Below are 20,364 nucleotides of genomic sequence, written 5' to 3' on the forward strand. Positions count from 1 at the left end.
CCAGGTGGGCTTAAAATCCTCTCAGCAGCCACCAGGATGACCACTGGCGCCTGAACTGAATGGCACTGGGTATCTTGAGAAAGACTGTTTGAAATTTTAGGAGTTGACAGAATGCCTTCCCCCCACGCCGAGAAGAAAGCCCTGCCTTCCTGCCCAATGAACGCATCTCTCTCATTTCTGTGCCTTTGCTTCTAAGAAATCTTGGCCTTCCTAACACTAGGCAGTGTTGGGCTTCCTCAGAAATTCACCACAATCCCCGTGAAATGTAAAATGACTTCCTTCCAAGGGTTCCAGCCTTTCACCAAGTAGGGCTGCCTCTTATAAGAACTGGGAAGGTGAAGGAGGAAGGGGTAAGCTTTAGAGCAGGAAGTTCTGCCTGTGGGTTCTGCCTGCATGACTTTGGGCAAGTCCCTGAGCCTCAGTTTCCTTCTCCGTAAAATGGGCAGAGCAGGCCCTACAGAACTTCAGAGTTGTTTTAAGGATCGGAGGTGGTAGAGGAATGTCAAAGCACTTTGTTAACATATGCTTGAGAATTTCAGTGTGAAGGGCTGAGAAGAGTGGTCCCACACTGGTATCTACTTATTGCTGGCCTCCTGCCTGCTAGGGAGGGCTCCTCTTCTCTTCCATGCAGCCCTAGAAACTCATCAGAAACCAAACACCCAGGAAATGGGACTTCTTTGTACCCACATAAAACAATTCCTGAATCATAGGTATCTTCTTCTTTGCTATGGGGGTTCTCAAGGTCAATGTGAGAACCACAGATAGCCCTGCCCCGCCAAGTGCTCAGAGGACGCCTTGCCAGGGTCCGGCCACTCACCAGCTATTCTCTGCATCTTCATGCGCCTTGCCTGGATGCGGCCTTTGGCCAGGCGCTGCTTGGCGATGATGCAGCGGATGTGGTCTGAGAAGATGAAGGTGGCCTGGAGGATGGGGAAGGGCTTAGAATGGGGGCTGGAAGCAGGCTTGTGGATGGTGATGTTCAGGGCACGGCTGTCATCCTCCACGCCAGTCACCTGCATGTCCTGCACAGTGAGAAGCAAAGGAAAGGGCATTCGTTGGGTTTGGGAGGAGGGTGGCTAGGAGCTGTGGCATCATGAGGCATCTAGAAAGAGGTCTCCAAATTCAATGCTTTTGATCTAAGATCAACAGCCTCCCAAGTCCAACAGAGTCATGGATGGGCACAAGGCAGACCAGGCCCACTGGGAGAAGACAGTGTAGGAGGAGGCACAGAGTACCCCAAAGGAGCGGATGCTGGTGGTGGTGGCTGGCGCCTGTTTTCCATGAGGACTTGGGTCAGCTCATGAATAACAGGGTACTCCATACAAGCCTCTTCAAGGGGCCACAGGAAACACAACAGGCAAACTCTTACTTCTGAGAAGCCAGAGATAATGAACCAAAATTACTACTACCATCTGGCATGATCTTAGATATAGTTGCTCATCTACTCATCAATTTCTTCCTTATTTCTTCTAAGAAGGGGACATCGTTGGCAACCATTTGTATGTCTTTGAGAAACTTCTGGTCCCCAAAGGGAAAAGTTAATCCTGAGAAAGGGACAGGGGCTGGGCATGGTGGCTCATGCCTGTAATTCCAGCACTTTGGGAGGCTGAGGTGGGTGGATCACAAGGTCGGAGTTCGAGACCAGCTTGGCCAACAAGGTGAAACCCAGTCCGTACTAAAAACATAAAAATTAGCCAGGCATGGTGGCGTGTGCCTGTAGTCCCAGATACTCAGGAGGCTAAGGCAGAAGAATTGTTTGAACCAGGGAGGCAGAGGTTGCAGTGAGCAGAGATCGAACCACTGCACTCCAGCCTGGGCGACAGAGTGAGACTCTGTCTCAAATTAAAAAAAAAAAAAAAAGAAAAAAGAAAAAAAGAAAGGAATAGGGAAAGTCACTGAGCAGAGATTTGAAGGAAGCTGTGTTTTGAAGGTGGAGAAGAAACGAACATGTAGCGAATTTTAAACAAGACAAACCCAGTCTAAAACCTCAGAACAGATTCTGCATAGAGAATCTGCTCCCATGAAGGTTTGAGGTGATCTGATAGAAAAGCCTGAGAGGGGATGAACACAAAAGTCAGAAACGTTAAAGGAGGTGGGGACAACACTGGAAAAGGCTCACAGCGGAACTGTGGTTCTCAGGCATTACATTTGGCATGGGCTCTTTGGAGCTAACACCCCCATCAAAACGTGACAGTAAGGATTAGATGAGGTATTCTACATTTAAAGCAGGGAGTGTGGTATAGTAAAGACCTGACAAATAGTACCCATTGGAAGACGGCCAAAAAAAAGGTTTATGTGGCTTTCATTGTCTGATGGAAGACACATATTAATTCTTCGGGGGAGGAAAACACTTGCCTGACACTAAATTCTAATGGAAATTAATCATAAGCCTAGGTAAAGCCTAGATAGATAAGCATAAGTCAGTTAATGGACAATGTCTTACATGGAGTCTTGCTCTGTCGCCCAGGCTGGAGTGCAGTGGCGCAACCTCGGCTCACTGCAAGCTCTGCCTCCAGGGTTCACGCCATTCTCCTGCCTCAGCCTCCCAAGTAGCTGGGACTGCAGGTGCCCGCCACCACGCCCGGCTAATTTTTTGCATTTTTAGTAGAGATGGGGTTTCACCGTGTTGGCCAGGATGGTCTCGATCTCCTGACCTCGTGATTCGCCTGCCTCGGCCTCCCAAAGTGCTGGGATTACAGGCGTGAGCCACCGCGCCTGGCCCATGGAGTGTTTTTTTAAATGAAAGATTCTTCTAAAGTTGTTTCTTACATTATACTTTGTAAAAGACACTTTTACAATAGAAAGATGCTGAAGAAGAGAAGGTTGGGGAAGAGGCTGTAACAGCAGCTTCAAGTATGTGGGTGGTTCTTGCAGAGAACAGGACACAGACAGCAGGTCAGGCTGTGGCGAGGCAGAGGTGGGGCAGCCTGAGCACGGCCCTTCCAGAAACCAGGGCTGGCTGGCAAAGAAATGGACTGCCTTGAAGTAGGGCAAAGCTCAGGCGTGAAGTGTCGGCTGGACATCCAGGGACAAAGGGTATGGCAGAGGGGTGAGCTGGGAGGCTGCTTTCAACCCTTCTGATTCTTTGCTTTATTCACTCAAAGAGCTGGTACTAGTCATCTATCACGTGGACAAACTTTTTTTTTTTTTTAGACAGGGTCTCACTGTGCCACCCAGGCTGGAGTGCAGTGGCGTGATTTCAGCTCACTGCAACCTCTGCCTCCTGGGTTCAAGCGATTCTCGTGCCTCAGCCTCCTGGGTAGCTGGGATTACAGGTGCCTGCCACCATGCCCAGCTAATTTTTGTATTTTTAGTAGAGACAGGGTTTTACCATGTTGGCCAGGCTGGTCTCGAACTCCTGACCTCAAGTGATCCACCTGTCTTGGCCTCCCAAAGTGCTGGGATTACAGACACGAGCCACCACGCCCGGCCCACATTGGCAAACATTAAAAACAAAAAAGAATCAAACAAAAAAACCCCAAAACCCAAGCCCCAGCTTGGTACTTGGCAAGTTAGAGCCTAGCTCTGCTGGAGTGACGCTGAGCAGAAGGGAATTCTCAAAAACGCCAGTGGCGACAATCATTTTAGAGTGGTATTTGGCAGTGTCTACTAACACTTCAACTTAGTACACCCCAGCTTCTTGGTATCTGCCTAGGGAAATCTTGCCCAAGTGCATAAAGGAGTGAGAGTGATTCCGTTCATGGCAGTACCGTCTGGAAAGGCAGAAAACTGGAAATAGTCGACAGGGCATGGGTTAAACATGCCTTGCTATAGTCATACAGCAGTGAAAAAGAATACCAGGAGGTCTGCGTGTACTAACGTGGCTGGCTCTCCAAGACATAGTATTGAATGAAAAAAGCAAAGTTTAGAACATATTCAATGTGATATCATAAAAAACACGCACATGCACTCTCAAGTATATGTATATAATTTAAAAAAATAGTACATGTAGTTACATTTATATATGCATTTGGCAGAAAAAGAGATCTGGAAAGGTCACACTGATAATAAAGCTTATCTCCTGTGGAGGGGAAGTGTAAGAATTGAGGGTTTTGGTCAAAAAGGATTTTGCTCTATATCTGAGCATTTATGTGATATTTTAGCTTTTTTTTGGGTGACAATTTGTTGACATATGCCTTGTATAATATCATTAGAAATTAATGATAAAGATGATAATTGTGTATATATGTGTGTGTGTGTGTGTGTGTGTGTGTGTGTTTGTAGCCAACTGAGAAGAGATTCCAGAGCTCCTGGCCATCTTACCTGCAATAGGCCTGCAAACTTGACTACTCCCCAGCCAAGCCTGGACACATCAGGCTCCACCAAACTCATCTGGTAAATATCTACAGCCAGGAATCGCTGGACCATGCCGCCGTCCTTGGTGATCACTGTACATGCAATCAAGTCGCTGTTATCTGGGAGGAGGAAGGTGAGAAGAGAATGAGGCATAGTCTGGCTGCCAGGGGTGATAGAGACACCAAAGCTGACTCTCATTCTACCAGGAGCAGAGCTCAGTGGTTAGAGCCCAGGCCTAGAGTCACACAGACCTAGGTCTGAGTCCCTTCTCTGCCAGTTATGCTGGGAAAGTTTCTTTGTCTCTCTGGATCTCAGATCCCTCATCTGGATAATAAAGATAATGCCTACTCCCTCAAACTGCTACTAGTAAGGACTGATATAAAGCATATAAAGTACATAAAGCATCTGTCCATTGCTTACTGCATGTTAGGTGCTCAAACTGTAGCTTAAAAACAACCAGCATGGCTGGGTGCAGTGGCTCATGTCTGCAATCCCAGCACTTTGGGAGGCCGAGGCAGGTGGATCACCTGAGGTGAGGAGTTCGAGACCAGACTGGCCAACATGGTGAAATCCCGTCTCTACTAAAACTACAAAAGATTAGCTGGGTGTGGTGGAAGGCACCTGTAATCCCAGCTACTTGGGAGGCTGAGGCAGAAGAATTGCTTACACCTGGGAGGTGGAGGTTGCAGTGAGCCGAGATCGCACTATTGCACTCCAGCCTGGGCAATAAGAGCAAAACTCCGTCTCAAAAAACCAAACCAAACCAAAACAACAACAAAACAATCAGCAACCCAAGAAAGAAACTGAAGATGACACAAACAAGTGGAGAAACACCCAATGCTCACGGATCAGAAGAAATGATATCGTTAAAGTGATCACGCTACCCAAGGTGATCTACACATTCAATGCAAATTCCTATCAGAATACCAACTTTTTGACAGTATTAGAAAAAAATCCTAACATTCATATGGCACCAAAAAAGAGCCCAAATAGCCAAAGCAAACCTGAGCAAAAAGAGCAAAGCTAGGCCAGGTGTGGTGGCTCACACCTATAATTCCAGTACTTTGGGAGTCCAAGGAGGGAGGATCACTTGAGCTCAGGAGCTGGAGACTAGCATGGGCAACATGGCAAAACCCCACCTCTACAAAAAATGCAAAAAATTAGTTGAGTGTGGTGGCCCACACCTGTAGTCTCAGCCACTCAGGAGGCTCAGGTGGGAGGATGGCTTGAGCCCAGTGGGGTTCAAGGCTGCAATGAGCCATGATCACGCCACTGCACTCCAGCCTGTGTGACAGAGACCTGGTCTCAAAACAAACAAAAAAAGAGCAAAGCTGGAAGCATCACACTACCTGACTTCAAATTACAAGGCTCTAATAACCAATACAGCATGGTACTGGTATAAAAACAGACATATAGGCTGGGTGCTGTGGCTCATGCCAGTAATTCCAGCACTCTGGGAGGCCGAGGTGGGCAGACCACTTGAGGTCAGGACTTAAAGGCCAACTTGGCCAACATGGTGAAATACTGTCTTTACCAAAAACTAAAAAAAATTAGCTGAGCGTGGTGGTGTGTGCCTGTAGTCTCAGCTACCCCGGAGGCTGAGGTGGAGAATCGCTTGAACCTGAGAGGCAAAGTTGCAGCGAGCCAAGATTGCACCACAGCACTTCAGCCTGGGTGACAGAATGAGACCCTGTCTCAAAAAATAACAAAAAGAAAAACACATGGACCAACAGAATAGAATAGAGAGCCCAGAAATAAAGTCACATATTTACAGTCAAGTGATCTTCAACAAAACTGGTAAGAACACACACTGGGGAAAGAACACCATCTTCCGTAAATGGTGCTGGGAAAATTGGATAATCATATGCAAAAGAATGAAACTGGATCCCTCTTTCTTGCTGTATACAAAACCAACTCAAGATGGATTAAAGACTTAAATGTAAGGCCCAGAACTATAAAAATTCTAGAAGAAAATCTAGGTGAAAACTCTCTGGACATTGGTCTATGCAAAAAATGTATGACTAAGACCTCAAAAGCACAGGCAACAAAGCCAAAAATAGACAAATGGAACTTACTTAAACCAAGAACCTCAGTAACATTTCTGTGCTTCTTTAAAGACTGATGGCAGTTTACACTTGTGATGGTTAAACTGAGTTCACCTAATTAAGTAAATGGTTAAACTGAGTTCACCTAGTTAAGTAAAGACAGTAAAGCAAGAGTCCCCTGAGCCATGAGAGAATCACCAAGCCCTCAACTCAGCGTATGACAATTTAGAGCCAAGCCCTGCACTGTTGTATGTGGATATGCATTGGATGTGTATGGCACTTGGCCCTTCAGAACCAGTTTTCTCATTTCTAAAATGAGAATTATGTCCCTTATCTTGAATTGGTTGGTGTGTCAAACGAGAAACGGCGGGAAAAGCATGGGGTCTTGTGCATAGGAGTCCTCTGCATATGCCAGGTTCCTTCTCTTACTTGAAAGTTGTCCCTAGCTGGGTGTGGTGGCTTGTGCCTGTCATCCCAGCACTTTGGGAGGCTGAGGTGGGAGGACTGCTTGAGACCAGGAGTTCAAGACCAGCCTGGGCAACACAATGAGACCCTGTCTCTACAAAAAGCAGAAAAAAATTAGCCTCCCAGCTGCTTAGGAGGCTGATGTGAGAGGATTGCTTGAGCCAAGGAGGTAGAGGCTGCAGTGAGCCATGAGTGTACCACTGTACTCCAGCCTAAGTGACAGAGCGAGAACCTGTCTTAAAAAAAAAAAAAAGAAAAAGAAAAAGAAAGTTATCCCCAAATTTAATGTCTGATTTAATGCCTACCCTTGACTTGGAAATCACCAGAGTAACATAGGACCATTAGATCTACGGTCTACTGGTGTATGTAATCCTCTGCCACTTACGTTTTAAATGAGAGAGCTCAGTCCGGAAACAACCTAAATGTCCCCAAACAGGAGAACTATTTGAGTACATTTTTTTTCCCACCAGATGCAAAATTATACACCCATTTAAAAATTGTTTAACCAAACTGTGGACAGTGGTTCCCCATGAGGAGCGAGGTGAGAACTGGGGGTAGGAGTGTGTATGTGGGAGAAGTATTAAGGGGAGAACTTTCATTTTTGTTCTATGTTCTACTCTACTGTTTAAAATTATTTTAAAATGAGAAAAGTATTCAAGACATACTTTTGAAACACATATAATAAGCCCAAGTTAAAAATCATGTTTTACAAATAATTGCAATGACTGTGGAAAACATACTTTTAAATGAAAGAGGATAAAAATGTTATTACCATGAGTTTGATTTGTTTTAAAAAAAAGTATCCCTACAAAGAAACACTAGTACAGAGAAAATGTGTCAAAACATTAACAAGTCTCTGATTAGAAGATGGTAGATGAGATGTGTTGTTGTTTCTTCACAGTTTTATTAAAGTATAATTTACATACCATAAAGTTCCCCTATTTTAAGTATACAGTTTACCTATTTTAAGTGTACAGTTTGAGTTTTAGTAATTTTTTCTTTTTCTGAGCATAGTACCCAATAGTTTTTCAACCCTTGTCACCCCCCCTCCCCGCCTTTGGCAGTACACAGCGTCTCCTACTGCCATCTTTATGTCCATGAGTATCCAAAGTTTAGCTCCCACTTATAAGTGAGAACATGTGGTATTTGGTCTTCTGTTCCCACATTAATTCGCTTAGGCTGCCAGCTGCATCCATGTTGCTGCAAAGGACATGATTTTGTTCTTTTTTATGGCTGTGTAGTATTCCATAGTGTATATGTACTACATTTTCTTCATCCAGTCCACCACTGATGGGCACCTGGGTTGATTCCATGAGTTCACTATTTTGGATAGTGCTGAGTTTTAGTACATTTACAGCTATGCATTACTACATCCCAGTTGTGGAATACTTCCACCACCCCGAAAGGTTCTATTGGGAGCACTTTAACCAGATATTTGGCTCAACTTTATTGGGGGAGGAGAAGGGTAACACGGATGGTATCAATTCTGGCCAAAACACGCAATAACAAACTTGGGCTCATGATTGAGGACTTCCAAGGACTTCCCCCCTCTCCTTTTTCAATTTTCATCCTGATCTAAAAGCACAGATTTTTAATCTAGATAAACTTCTCTTTCCTTTTTCGGGTAACCCCCAGCAACATACGCCTCGGTTCAATCCTCCAACAGTGTAAACTGTCTGAGATTCTGGTTTCATCTGGATGTCGCCCAGTTGGTCCTCTCGGTCTTTACAGGCCTTGTGTCTCCCTCTATTCTCTCTAGCACATGACCCCTGAAGTCAGCTAGGTGCCCCCATAGCAAATCCCAGCACCGGACAGGCTTTATTGAATTTGTACCTTTTTTTTTTTGACAGTCTCGCTGTGTTGCACAGGCTGGAGGGCAGTGGCACGATCTCAGCTCACTACAACCTCTGCCTCCCAGGTTCAAGTGATTCTCCTGCCTCAGCCTCCCTAGTAGCTAGGATTATAGGCACACACCACCATGCCTGGCTATTTTTTAATTTCTTTTTTTATTTTTAGTAGAGACAGGGTTTCACCATGTTGGCCAGGCTGGTCTCGAACTCCTGGCCTCAAGGGATCTGCCTGCCTTGGCCTCCCAAAATGCTGGGATTACAGGCATGCGCTACCACATCTGGCCCAGTTGTACTTTCTTATCTACAGCAAGAATCTTCTTTCCTTTCCAAACAGTCCAGTCAGGTATTTGAAAATAGTTTTTAAAAAATATATTTTAGGGCTGGGCACAGTGGCTCATGCCTGTAATCTCAGCACTGTGGGAGGCCAAGGTGGAAGGACTGCTTGAGCCCAAGAGTTCATCCTAAGCAACACAGTGAGATCTTGTCTCTAAAAAAAATTAAAATAAAATATGTGTGTTTTAATATATTATGAAATGTATTATATTAACATAAAATGTATAATAATATGTATATCTCAGGATAAATTTTTAGTTCCATGTTGGATGATCATCTAGATGACTAGTCTTTTACATTATTAAGAAAGGAAGTCATCATATTCATTCTTACAAACATTTTCTTTGTGGTAGTGTAGGGTTTGTTTTCTTTACTCAATACTTAAAACAGGCTGGGGCCGGTGGCTCATGCCTATACTGCAGGCAATTTTGAAGGCTGAGATGGGTGGATCGCTTGAGCCCAGGAGTTCCACACCAGCCTGTGTAACATCGCAAAACCTCATCTCTACTAAAAGTAGAAAAATTAGCTTGCTGTAGTGGCATGTGCCTATAGTCCCAGCTACTCAGGAGGCTGAGGCAGGAGGATCACTTCAGCCCAGGGAGGTTGAGGCTATAGAGAGCCGTGATCACACCACTGTACTCCAGTCTGGGTGACAGTGATGAGCCCTGTCTCAAAACAAAACTTACAGCATTTTCTCAATGGGAATCTTTTTAAAAATGCTCTTTAAAAATAGAACAAAAACAATAAACATGTTCTTTCTTTTCTCCTTCTGTCCTCCTTCCCCCTCCTCTCCTTTCCCTTTCCTCACTCTACACAGGACAACTTGACCACCTTCTGTTTCCACATTCACAAAAGAAGTGCATCTGAGAGTTTGACCTGGGAAAACGGACACAGTCATAGGTGTCAGTGTCAGCAGGGCTTGTCCCAGGCAGTGCAACTCTCTCATAGAGCCTGGCTGCCTGAGGGGCTTCAGCGGAAGAAAGACCTGCCACCTCCACCACAAAGAACAAAAAAGGAAGGATAAAACCCCAGAACAGAACAGCTTTCAGAAATGTAATTGAGACTTCAAAGCCCTGTGACAACACAGTGAGAGATTTCATAAGAAAACTAAAATGCGGCCACACCAGTGAGACAGGAAGGATCCCAGGGAGGGAGCCTCTCGCTTTTCAGAGGCTGTGGGGCAGTTAAGGAGAAATGAAGTGGCTTCTACGGATTATAAGCGAATGCCATTCGCAAGGGAGATCAAGGAAATGCTGGTTTTGGGTGACTCCTTTGTGGTTCGCTCAGGTATCATTTTAGGGAACTCCTGTATCCTGCCCCAGTCCTCGGCTGCTCCACACCCTGGCTGTGGAGCCCTGGGGGACACGGGCTAGTCACTTTGGGACTGCCATGGGGTCGTAGGTCGAGGATAAATCCAGGAGAGAATTGCTGAATGGAATCCAACTCGGCCCACCCTCTAAAGCCTCTGCCTGCAGCCTTCATGTGTACATTTTGGCAGCCGGCAGAAGTATGCTGAGTGCTAAGGTACCATGGGAAGGACTTGGTGGCAGGCGGCTCTGTCGTGGTATGTGGCAGCCTCCCTGCCTGACACTCAGGAGTGGCCATGGCAAGGAGAGGCCAGTGCAGGTGATAGGTGACATGAGGCTTCCTGATCATCCATCCACCATCCCCAGATCTCCCTGCCCATCGAATCTCCAATTCTACAGGTGTGGGGCTTAGGATTCTATTAAGAAAATTATCAGAAGACAATGATCAGATCAATTATCCACGTGATTTAAGAGGCAAAAGATACACTAGTAGATGTGAAGGATTTGCATAGGCCATTCACACACAGAGCCATCCTTGTGGGAAACCTTGAAACAAATCAAAACAAAATACCATCTTCTGCCCATAGGATTGACAAGAATAAACATGTCTGATAACATCAGGTGTAATGAGGATGCAGAGAAACTGGCATTTCTCAAAAGCTACTAGTGGGAGAATAAATTAGCATAGCCGTTTTGAAGGACAAATTAGCATTATTTATTAAAACCGAAAGTTTCACATTCTATGACCTAGCAATTGGTATGTTCCCAAGAAAAACATTCACACGTGTGGGCCAAGAGACTGTGAAGACTCAATTTTCCAGCAAGGGAAAGTCTAACTAAAATGTGTTTATTCCTTCTGTGTAACACCAAGGAGCAATGACATGGAATGAATTCGCTCTCCAGAGAGTTCAGAAGAGCCAAGTCTCAAGAACATACTGATGAGTAGAAAAAGAAGCTCCAAGGTGATTTTAGCTTTTTTTTTTTCTTTCTGTTTTTTTCTTTGAGACAGGGTCTCACTCTGTCACCCAGGCTGGAGTACAGGGGCACGATCATGGCTTACTGCAGCCTCGGCCTCCCAGGTTCGAGTGATCCTCTCACCTTAGCCTCCCAAGCTACTGGGACTAAAGGCACACGCCATCCATGCCCAGCTAATTTTTTATATTTTGTAGAGATGGGGTTGTGCCATGTTGCCCAGGCTGATCTCGAACTCCTGGCTCAAGGGATCCTCCCACCTCAGCCTCCCAAAGTGCTGGAATTACAGGCCGATTTTAGTTTCTACACACTGCTCTGATTTTCCAAAGGGAAAATAGGTATGTTATTTGCACACTTAAAATTGAATAAAGAAACAAGTGAGTCTCTTTCCATAGTTTTACACAAAGGGACTCAGGTCTTTATGAGGCCCAGCCAAGGTTGGGGAGCAGCACTAGGCCAAGCTGCTGGCCAGCTGGGCTCTGCCTGATCATGCAGATGATAGACAATCACTGAGAACCAGGTGATGGCGGGAAGCCAAGAGCTCTCTGACAGCACCCTTGGGACATAGCTGTGGATGTTTCCAAAGTGTGAGTTCTTCTCACAGTCAGACCTGTGAGTTCCAGAGCTCTGGTATCCAGCTCAGCTCACATGTGCAGGTGCAGAGTCTGGTGCCCACCGGGGCCAGGCTCTGTACTAGGCACCAAGTACCCATACTGAGAATGAGGCTTGGCCCCCACCTTGAGGAGTTCAGGGCCCAGGTGGGAGGCTAAAGACCATGAAAGGCCATGCAGATCAAGCCTCCATTCTGGGAAGGGACCAGACCCCACAGGCAAAAGGTAGGATGGCAGATGTCTCCATCGTCCCCAGGACCCTGAAGGTATGACATGCCTCCTAGCAGAACCTTGTTCTAAGGAAAGGTGACATGGCCCTCCTACTTCCAGGCACTACATTTTATTTTTCTTTGGGGAGGGGAGAAAATTTGCTGCATGTCATATGTGTGTATGTATGTATGTATTGATTGAGATAGGTCTGTCACCCAGGTTGGACTGTAATGGTGCAATCATAGCTTATTGCAGCTTCAAACTCCTGCACCCAAGCGATCCTCCTGACTCAGCCTTCCAAGTAGCTAGGACTACAGGTGTGCCATCATGCCCAGGTAATCTTTTTTTTGTAGAGATAGGGTATTGCTATGTTGTCCAGCCTGGTCTCCAACTCCCGGTCTCAAGCGGTCCTCCTGCCTTGGCCTCCCAAAGTGCTGGGATTACAGGTGTGAGCCACCACACCTGACCCATTCTATTTTATTTGAAAATATTAAACGTATCAACCACTTTCACTAGATAATACATTCCTAGGTTCCCATTTTAAAAGGTATAAAACCTTTTTACAGAGGATAATAAGGGTCTCCTGTCCTCCTCTGCAGAGGCAACCACTGCACGGACTCTTTATTACCTGTCCACTGTGCATTTTCAAGCACTCATGGGGCTATGTTCTCCTCTCCCTTTCCTTTCTTAAATGGTGGCATGCCACCCACACTGCCTGCATTGTGCTTTTGACACTTTCTGATGGCACATCGGCACTGAGACACTCCTTGTGATTTTTCATAGCTGCATTCTCTCCCATGGTAGGGAGAACTCTACATCATTTAACAGCTCTCCAACTGGCGGACATTCAGAGAGTTTAGAAGTTTTTGCTACAACATTCAAAGGAACATTCTTATTCATATGCACATGCGAGAGTAAACTCATAGCAGCAAATGAGAGCTTATGCTTAATTTTTCTAAAACATTTGTATTCTATTAAAATAAATTTCAGAAGGAAACTTCGTATCATTACCATGAATGGAAAAACAGAATTACTTACAATCATTAAGGTAAACATGAAAACTGATTAGAGGAGAAAAGACCATTTATTAAATTACAGCCTAATGCCTGCTCTTTTGATAAAAAAGGGAAATCTGAGTTATAGAGGTTCTAAGACAAACTAGTCTGAATCTGAGACCTTCTCCTTGGTGTAACAGCACAGACTAGAGGGGCACTGAAATGGATTTTCTTACGGACTACACTTTCCAAAGATGGCCACAGCAATATTTCTCACCTACATATTCTTCTTATAGTGTGACTTTGACTCTCCTCCCATCAAGTGGTGGGGTCTACCTTTCTCCTTGAACCTGAGTGGGCCTCAGTGACTGTCTAGACCAAAAGAGTTTCAATGGAAGTGATGCTTTGTGATTTCTGAGGCAAGGTCATAAAAAGGCTCTTGGAACCTATCCACCATGTTGTGAGGAAGCCCAAGTAGCCATGGAGACACCCACAGAGAGAAACCAAGGTCCAGGCCCACAGCCAGCTCCCAGTCCATACACTCCAGCTGATGCCATGTGAAGCAAAGTTATTCCCATTGAGCCCTGGGCAAATTATACATTTGCCAGCAAAATGAATTCCCATAGTTGTTTTAAGCCATGAAGTTAATTTAAGTGGTTGGTTACTCAGCAATAGATAATTATGATGGTAATTTTAGTGCTATATCCAGGCACATTTAAAATTCTAAAATTCTTTCAGTACCACCAAGAAGCTACATGCTGCATCTCAGAAGACTAGCCCAGAGAAACAACTCAGGATTGGCTGTTTTGGGGACCTTGGAAGATCCTCTGAGTATTAAGCAGAATGAAGGGAAACTAGTACAACCATTTTCCAACACAATTTTAAGATGCTGGGAAGGAAGAGGAGAAAAGGAAAAAGCATGAAAGAAAAAGCATGCTGTTACCATGAAGAGCAGAATGAGGGCAACTTGGCCTGATAAAAAGAGCTTCGGCTTTAGTGCTATGGCGACTGGGTTTAAAGCCCAGCTCTGCCAAATATTAAACTGTGTGACCCTGGGCAGATCACCTCCCTTCTCTGAGTCTCAGATTTCTGCCTTATATGTAGAACACTTAACCACCTGCAGGTGGTCCAGGGTATCTGGGAGGGGCATGAGGCTACGCCCAGCATGCCTCACACATCCAAGCTACGGTGGTCATTGTCAGAAGGGGTCGTAGTGTTCACCCAGCACAAGTCAAATTGCTCGGAAGTGCCATGACATTTCTGGAGCCGTGACTCTCTCGTTGGAACCCTTCTGCCTAAGGTAGTCATGCTTTCTGAATGCAAACTCTTGACTAAATGAGTCTCTTCGGAGGGAGAAAATGAATCTTGGTTTTCAGTTTTCAGAATTCCTGTAAGGTCATGGAATATGGAAGATACACAGGCCCCCCGGGCTCTGCGGTGAGACCTCCCCTGACCCCTCATTCCCGGCTGCTCTCCCAGTCCCTCTCTACATTTCCCCAATCCCCAGCCCCACCCCAGTGCCTGCCATTCTTGACCGTGTTGAAACATCCCAGTCCAGACTGTAAGCTCCCAAAACAAGGGGCCCCGACTGGTATCACTAGCTGCTGTACTCCCTGGAGGGGGTCTGGGCATATGGCTGGTGCTGAAGAAGTATTTGTGCCTGGGATGGAAGGAAGCTAATGTCTTCTGGTGCTCCCATTTGGAGGCCAGGGACTTCTCAACCAACTGTTCTTTTAGCTCCTGGGCTGAAGCCTTCCCCTACACCCCCTCTCTGACAGGCTGTAGCTCATTACTGAGCGATAAATGGGGCTGACTGACTTTTGCTATATTTAAATAATCCCTTCACAATAAAATATGGATGCCAATCCATAATTTAATTCTTGGCATTGGTGGCTCCAACTTAGAATGGAAGTCTTTTTCCTTACACGGGGATCTCCAGGCCAGCAGAATTCCAAGGCTTTGAAATCCAATAGCCTGTTTTAGGCCACAGCTGGAATTTAAATTAGCAATTCAGTAAACATTAGCAAATCTTTCAAGCACGTGTGGTTAATCAGAGGTCAGGAGGGGCTGAGGAACAGGGAACACTGATCCCCTGAGGGAAAGGCCGGCTCACCCTGGAATTCCAAGAGCAGGGCCCACAGCTGATAGGAGACCGGGAGGGCCCATGGCTGCACCTGTGAGGGAGGGGCTGTGGTCTTGGCCCCTCCACACATCCACTCCAGCCTGACTTGTTTCCATTCCAGAGTCTGCGCTGGTACCAGGGATTAGTGAGGGGGAACTTCAGTGGCCTGTGGGTGGTGCAGGGAGGGCAAAAAACACTGAGCATCGCTGGCCTTCACCAGAGTTGGGGATGCAGCACCATTCCAGGCTTTGGTTCTCTAAAGCCATGTACTGAAAGATTATCAGGGCTGAGTGAGGTGGCTCATACTGGTAATCCCATTACTTTGGGAGGCCAAGGCGGGAGGATTACTTGAGCCCAGGAGCTCAAGACCAGCCTGGGCGACATAGCAAGACCCCATCTTTACAAATAATAATAAAAATTAGCTGGGCGTGGTGGTGCACACCTGTGGTCCCAGGCTGAGGTGGGAGGATCACTTGAGCCTGGGAGTTCCAGGTTGCACTGGGTCATGATCGCACTACTGCACTTCAGCCTGGGTGATGGAGAGAGAGACTCCATCTAAAAAAAATAAAAAACTCAGGGCTGTTTTGAATTAAGGCCCCTGCTCCCAGTAGTTATTTTTTATTTATTTATTTTTTTGAGAGAGAGTCTCGCTCTGTCACCTAGGCTGGAGTGCAGTGGCGCGATCTTGGCTCACAGCGAGCTCTGCCTCCTGGGTTCACGCCATTCTCCTGCCTCAGCCTCCCGAGTAGCTGGGACTACAGGCGCCTGCCACCACGCCCAGCTAATTTTTTTTGTATTTTTAGTAGAGATGGGGTTTCACCATGTTAGCTAGGATGGTCTCGATCTCCTGACCTCGTGATCTACCCGTCTTGGCCTCCCAAAGTGCTGGGATTACAGGCGTGAGCAACTGCGCCCAGCCTGCATCCAGTAGTTTTATCAATGACAACTGTTGCTGGCACCAAGACCAACCTTTATAAAGTGCTTTTATATGCCAAGCCCCAACTTTCCACTTGATATGGTCCCAGATCCTATGAGGTGGACACAAACTGCAGCAGGCCAAGTGACTTTCCCAATGACACAAACTGATGAGTGACATATGTGGCCAAGGGATGCAGCCAGATGGCCATGTGAACTTCACACTCTCCTGAACAAGCTGATCGAAACGTGGCATTCCAGTCCCCTGGGTGAGGCCAGAGAGAAGATTACTTGTCTGCCTCACAGCCTGGTGCCCCCTCCACCTGGACTAGCTGCTGAGGGTGGGAGATGCCTGGTTCTGGCAAGGGGACAGTCAAATGATGTGAGCTCTCAAGAGGCAAGCCCTGAGGGTTTAACTCCCTGGAGGCCGAGGACCTGAAGCCACCTCCATGCTCCTGGACTGCCTTGGCAAGGTCCCCCTTTCACAGGGCACTTGGTGGCCTCTTTGAGCAGCAGACCTGGTTCCTTCTTTGGCTTAGGAAATGCTGTCTCTCTTCTACCCTTGAGAGTTTCTCTTCCTGTCATGCAGGGGAGACTGAAGCTGGGTGTCTGCCCCTTGGGCTCTTTTCAGATGCCAGAATCCATCAGTTAGCAAGACCGGTCAGCGGCCTGCCTTCATGGTGCTTCACCAGCACAAGGTTGGCTGCCCTTCCAAGCTGCTGGACACTTGGGGCACCAGCCTCTGTGGGATGGAGATAGTTCTTTGTGGCACAGAATTACATTGGTGACTTGAGGGAAAAACCAGCCTCGCATGCCTCCCTGATGACAGAACGCAGCTGCAGGAGGGGCCTTGGCCACCAGTACTGCACCGCTGGGGAGTACCTGGTGAGTCACGGCTCACTGCGGGGTGGAGGGGAGAGGAAGCCTAAGTGGTCCGAGGGGTCAATCAACAGCTCAGGAGGACAGTGCAACGCATCTCTCCCAGGTCACCATCCTGTCAGAATCCAGTGAAAACTGAAAACAGCAGTCATTCTGGGGCATAAAAAAAATCATGTTTCCTTGGGAGCTAACTTGAGTGCTTTGAAAAGGAAGCCAGTGCTGATTCCAGTGCAAGCCCAGCAGAGCTGCAGTGACAAGGAACCGGGCCCTGGTAAATTCTACAGATCACCCGGAGGAGGCAGAACAGCGTGATATGACATCTGGACCTTCCCGAGCCTCGACTAACTCCAGTGGGGGACTTCATAATCCAGGACACTTTGAAGATGAAAGAAGAGCTGAGACTGTTCCCACCGAGGGTGTGAACTAGCACACTCAATTAGGTTGGCTGCTTCTCCTGACAGTCAAATCAATCCTTTGAACAAAATTAAGTAACCATTTCTCCATCAACCCAGCAACAGCTTATGGGTTACTCGCTGCAAGTAGCAATCAATTACTTTGTCTCCTTTGTAGCTCCCTAAAGCATTCCTTCCCAGCACAAAAAGGGGGCAGTTGTGAAGTGTGATATTTCCTGGATGGAGAGTGGGTCTTGGCACCTTTCTACTGCCAAGCCTATGAGCCGCACCCTCTAATACGAAGAGGAAAAAAAAATGTACTGGTGGCATTTCTGGGATTTGCAAAGGAAACTAGCAATGAGGTATGGAGATAATGGGGTATTTGTTGAAATTCAGTTACCCGGGGAAACTGGGACCTAGTGCTTGGTTTTAAGGTTTGAGCTGTGATCACTGGGCCTCCGTTACAGGTGCCACACTGATGTCCTGGCCTCAGCCGCCTCTCCACACCCCTCTGCCCACACCACCAAGAGTAACCGGCAGAGCACTGTTAAGAAAACTCTGTGTTCTCCTAACACATTCCAGCTCTGCTTCCCCGCCTAGAAGCATAGGTCTGAACGCAGGGGAACAGTTCCAAGCCGGGCCTGGGGCCAAGTGCCTGGAGTTGACTGGTAACTCTGCCACCTTCTAGCTGTGGTGACCCTGGGCATGTGACTTTGCTTCAGTTGTCTCATCTATAGGCGGGGGGGGTAATAAAATAATTTTATAGTGCTATTTCATGATATGCAAGCTGGAGTATTTGGGGAGAAGGGTACTGAGGCCTGCAATTTACTTTGAAATAAATTTTTAAAAAGATTCACTTCCTCACCTATAAGGAAAAGTATCTTAAAAAAAAAAAAGGAAGAGAAGCCAGGTGTGGTGGCGTGCAACTACAGTCCCAAAACTCAGGAGGCTGAGGCAGGAGGATAGCTTGAGGCCAGGAGTTTGAGGCTACAGCACCAAGACTAAGCCTGTAAACTCCAGCTTGGTTAACATAGCCAGAGCTATCCCAGCCTGGGAAACATAGCAAGACTCCATCTTAAAAAAAAAAGAAAAAAAGAAGATTGGGCTGGGTGTGGTGGCTCACACCTGTAGTCCTAGCTGCCTGGGAGGCCGAAGTGGGAAGATCACTTGGGCCCAGGAGTTCGAGGTTGCAGTGAGCTATGATCAAAACACTGCACCCCAGCCTGGGTGACAGAGACCCTAACTCCCTGCTGCAAAAAGTTTGGCGGATAAAGTAGATACGTGATAAGACAAGTAGACAAGTATGAGGGTGTTGACTATACAATTCTTTCAACTTGGTTGTATGCTTGAAAGTTTTCAAAATAAAATGTTGCGGGGAAAATGGACTTCTAGGGTTGTCGTGAAGTTCAGGCAAATTACAACAGGTTTGATACAAGGTGACCGGTCAGTATGCAGAATCTGCACTCAAATTATTAGTTTTCTGGCCTCCTTTATATCACTTTTGTGTGATGACTACAGGATCCCATCACTGTGAAAATCTACTTGGTTCCCAAGTTGAATAGTAGGGATTTGAATGGAAAGAGTTTGGATGGAGCCCTCTGTAGGACTCTCTAGAATCTCTTAACCCTGCAGAATCTTCATGTCTCCCAGGGTACTCAGGGCCACTGAGCACACTGTATCAATGCTCACTTTACAGACAGAGGTAGATACATCTGTCACTGGCTCACTCAGCAACTATCTGAGCAGTGACTGTGTGACAGGTTGGCTGTCTTTGTGACTGGTACACGGCCCAGGAGCAATAACTAATTGAAAGTGCCTTATCAGGCAGGGAGCTGAAGGCTTGGGGAGGCTGGGTGCCTCATCCCCAGGTGCCCACAGGCTGGGGGAAGTGCTAGCTTTGGGCTCAGCTCTGTCTGCTTCCAAAGGTGGGGTTTTCCACAGCTACTTCCTTTCTCTCAGTGTGAAAGGTATATGCTGTGTCTAGTAAAATGAGGTGACTGGTTTTCATAAAGTGGCCAAGAAAACCAGTTGCATGTCTTCATCTTTCCCCCGTGTCAAATTTTAAGACTCTTCTTGGGAGAATGGAGGATGAGAAAGTTGCCCTTCTTGTTCCCATGTGTCCAGAACATGTATGGGGTCAGCCTCTCTGCTGAAGTCTACTTAAGGATGAGCAACTTGCAAAAGCTTCACTCCTTGTTCCACTTCTTCAATACATGCAGTTCACAGCTTGCCAACGTGGTGAAAACATAATTACCAGAAACCGAGTCCAAGGGAGCATCAGTTCCAAGTACAGCCTGGCATATCCCCTTATCAAGTGACACCCAGCTGCCAGAGACACGATCTCATCTTATAATGCATCGGTGACCACACTTATCTCTGCTCTCGGAATGCCACATTTGCATAGTACATTGCATAATTTCCTCTCTGAAAATGGCCCTGTTTAGCATGAGTAAATAAAGTTACCTAACTCTGTGAGGCAGCCGAATGGAATACTTGAGATTTCCAAGAAAAGATTTGAATACCTAAGCTCTTTATTATGCAGCCAGATAGTCACACGGAATCGAGGTTCACACAGCTCCTCTTCCCTGCTGTTCAGCAGCCCAGCAGCCCAGGAACAAGGGTATCCTGGTCTTCGGAAGCCCTCTGTGATGGCTCTGCTCTGGACCCTTCCACAGGATGTGGTCAGGGTCTCTCTACCCGTATGTGCCTGGGGCTACTGTGTGTCAGGTACTGGGCTACAGGGATGAAGGAGGCAGATGCATCCTTACTCTGGGTGACCCTTCAGAGGCTGTTTCCTTATCTGAAAAATGAGGACACCCTACTTTGTAGTAATGCTGTTGGGAACAAATAAGCTGGGGTGCAGAGAGGGCTTGTGAGTTTTCTCCACCTTTGTAGTGTGGGCCCACCTCTCCTTCCTCCTTCTGGATAGACGTTCTTGAAGATGGGGCTACACCTTCTCTTTCCCTTGGATT

At 46.6% G+C, this 20,364-nt stretch overlaps 1 protein-coding gene across 11 annotated transcripts in view; it reads right to left on the minus strand.

The window, feature by feature from the left end:
- CLEC16A (C-type lectin domain containing 16A) overlaps positions 1-20,364 on the minus strand; it is a 237,813-nt gene that overhangs the window by 58,139 nt on the left and 159,310 nt on the right. For all 11 annotated transcript variants that reach the window (XM_017953179.2, XM_009195987.2, XM_009195985.2 and 8 more), the window contains 2 exons: positions 4,264-4,415; positions 818-1,022 (listed from right to left, as the gene is read on the minus strand). In XM_017953179.2, the coding sequence (XP_017808668.1) occupies positions 818-1,022; positions 4,264-4,415 (357 nt within the window). The remainder of the gene's footprint in view (positions 1-817; positions 1,023-4,263; positions 4,416-20,364) is intronic.

This window comes from Papio anubis, chromosome 18 (assembly GCF_008728515.1).
Source record: "Papio anubis isolate 15944 chromosome 18, Panubis1.0, whole genome shotgun sequence".
Classification (NCBI taxonomy): Eukaryota; Metazoa; Chordata; class Mammalia; order Primates; family Cercopithecidae; genus Papio; species Papio anubis.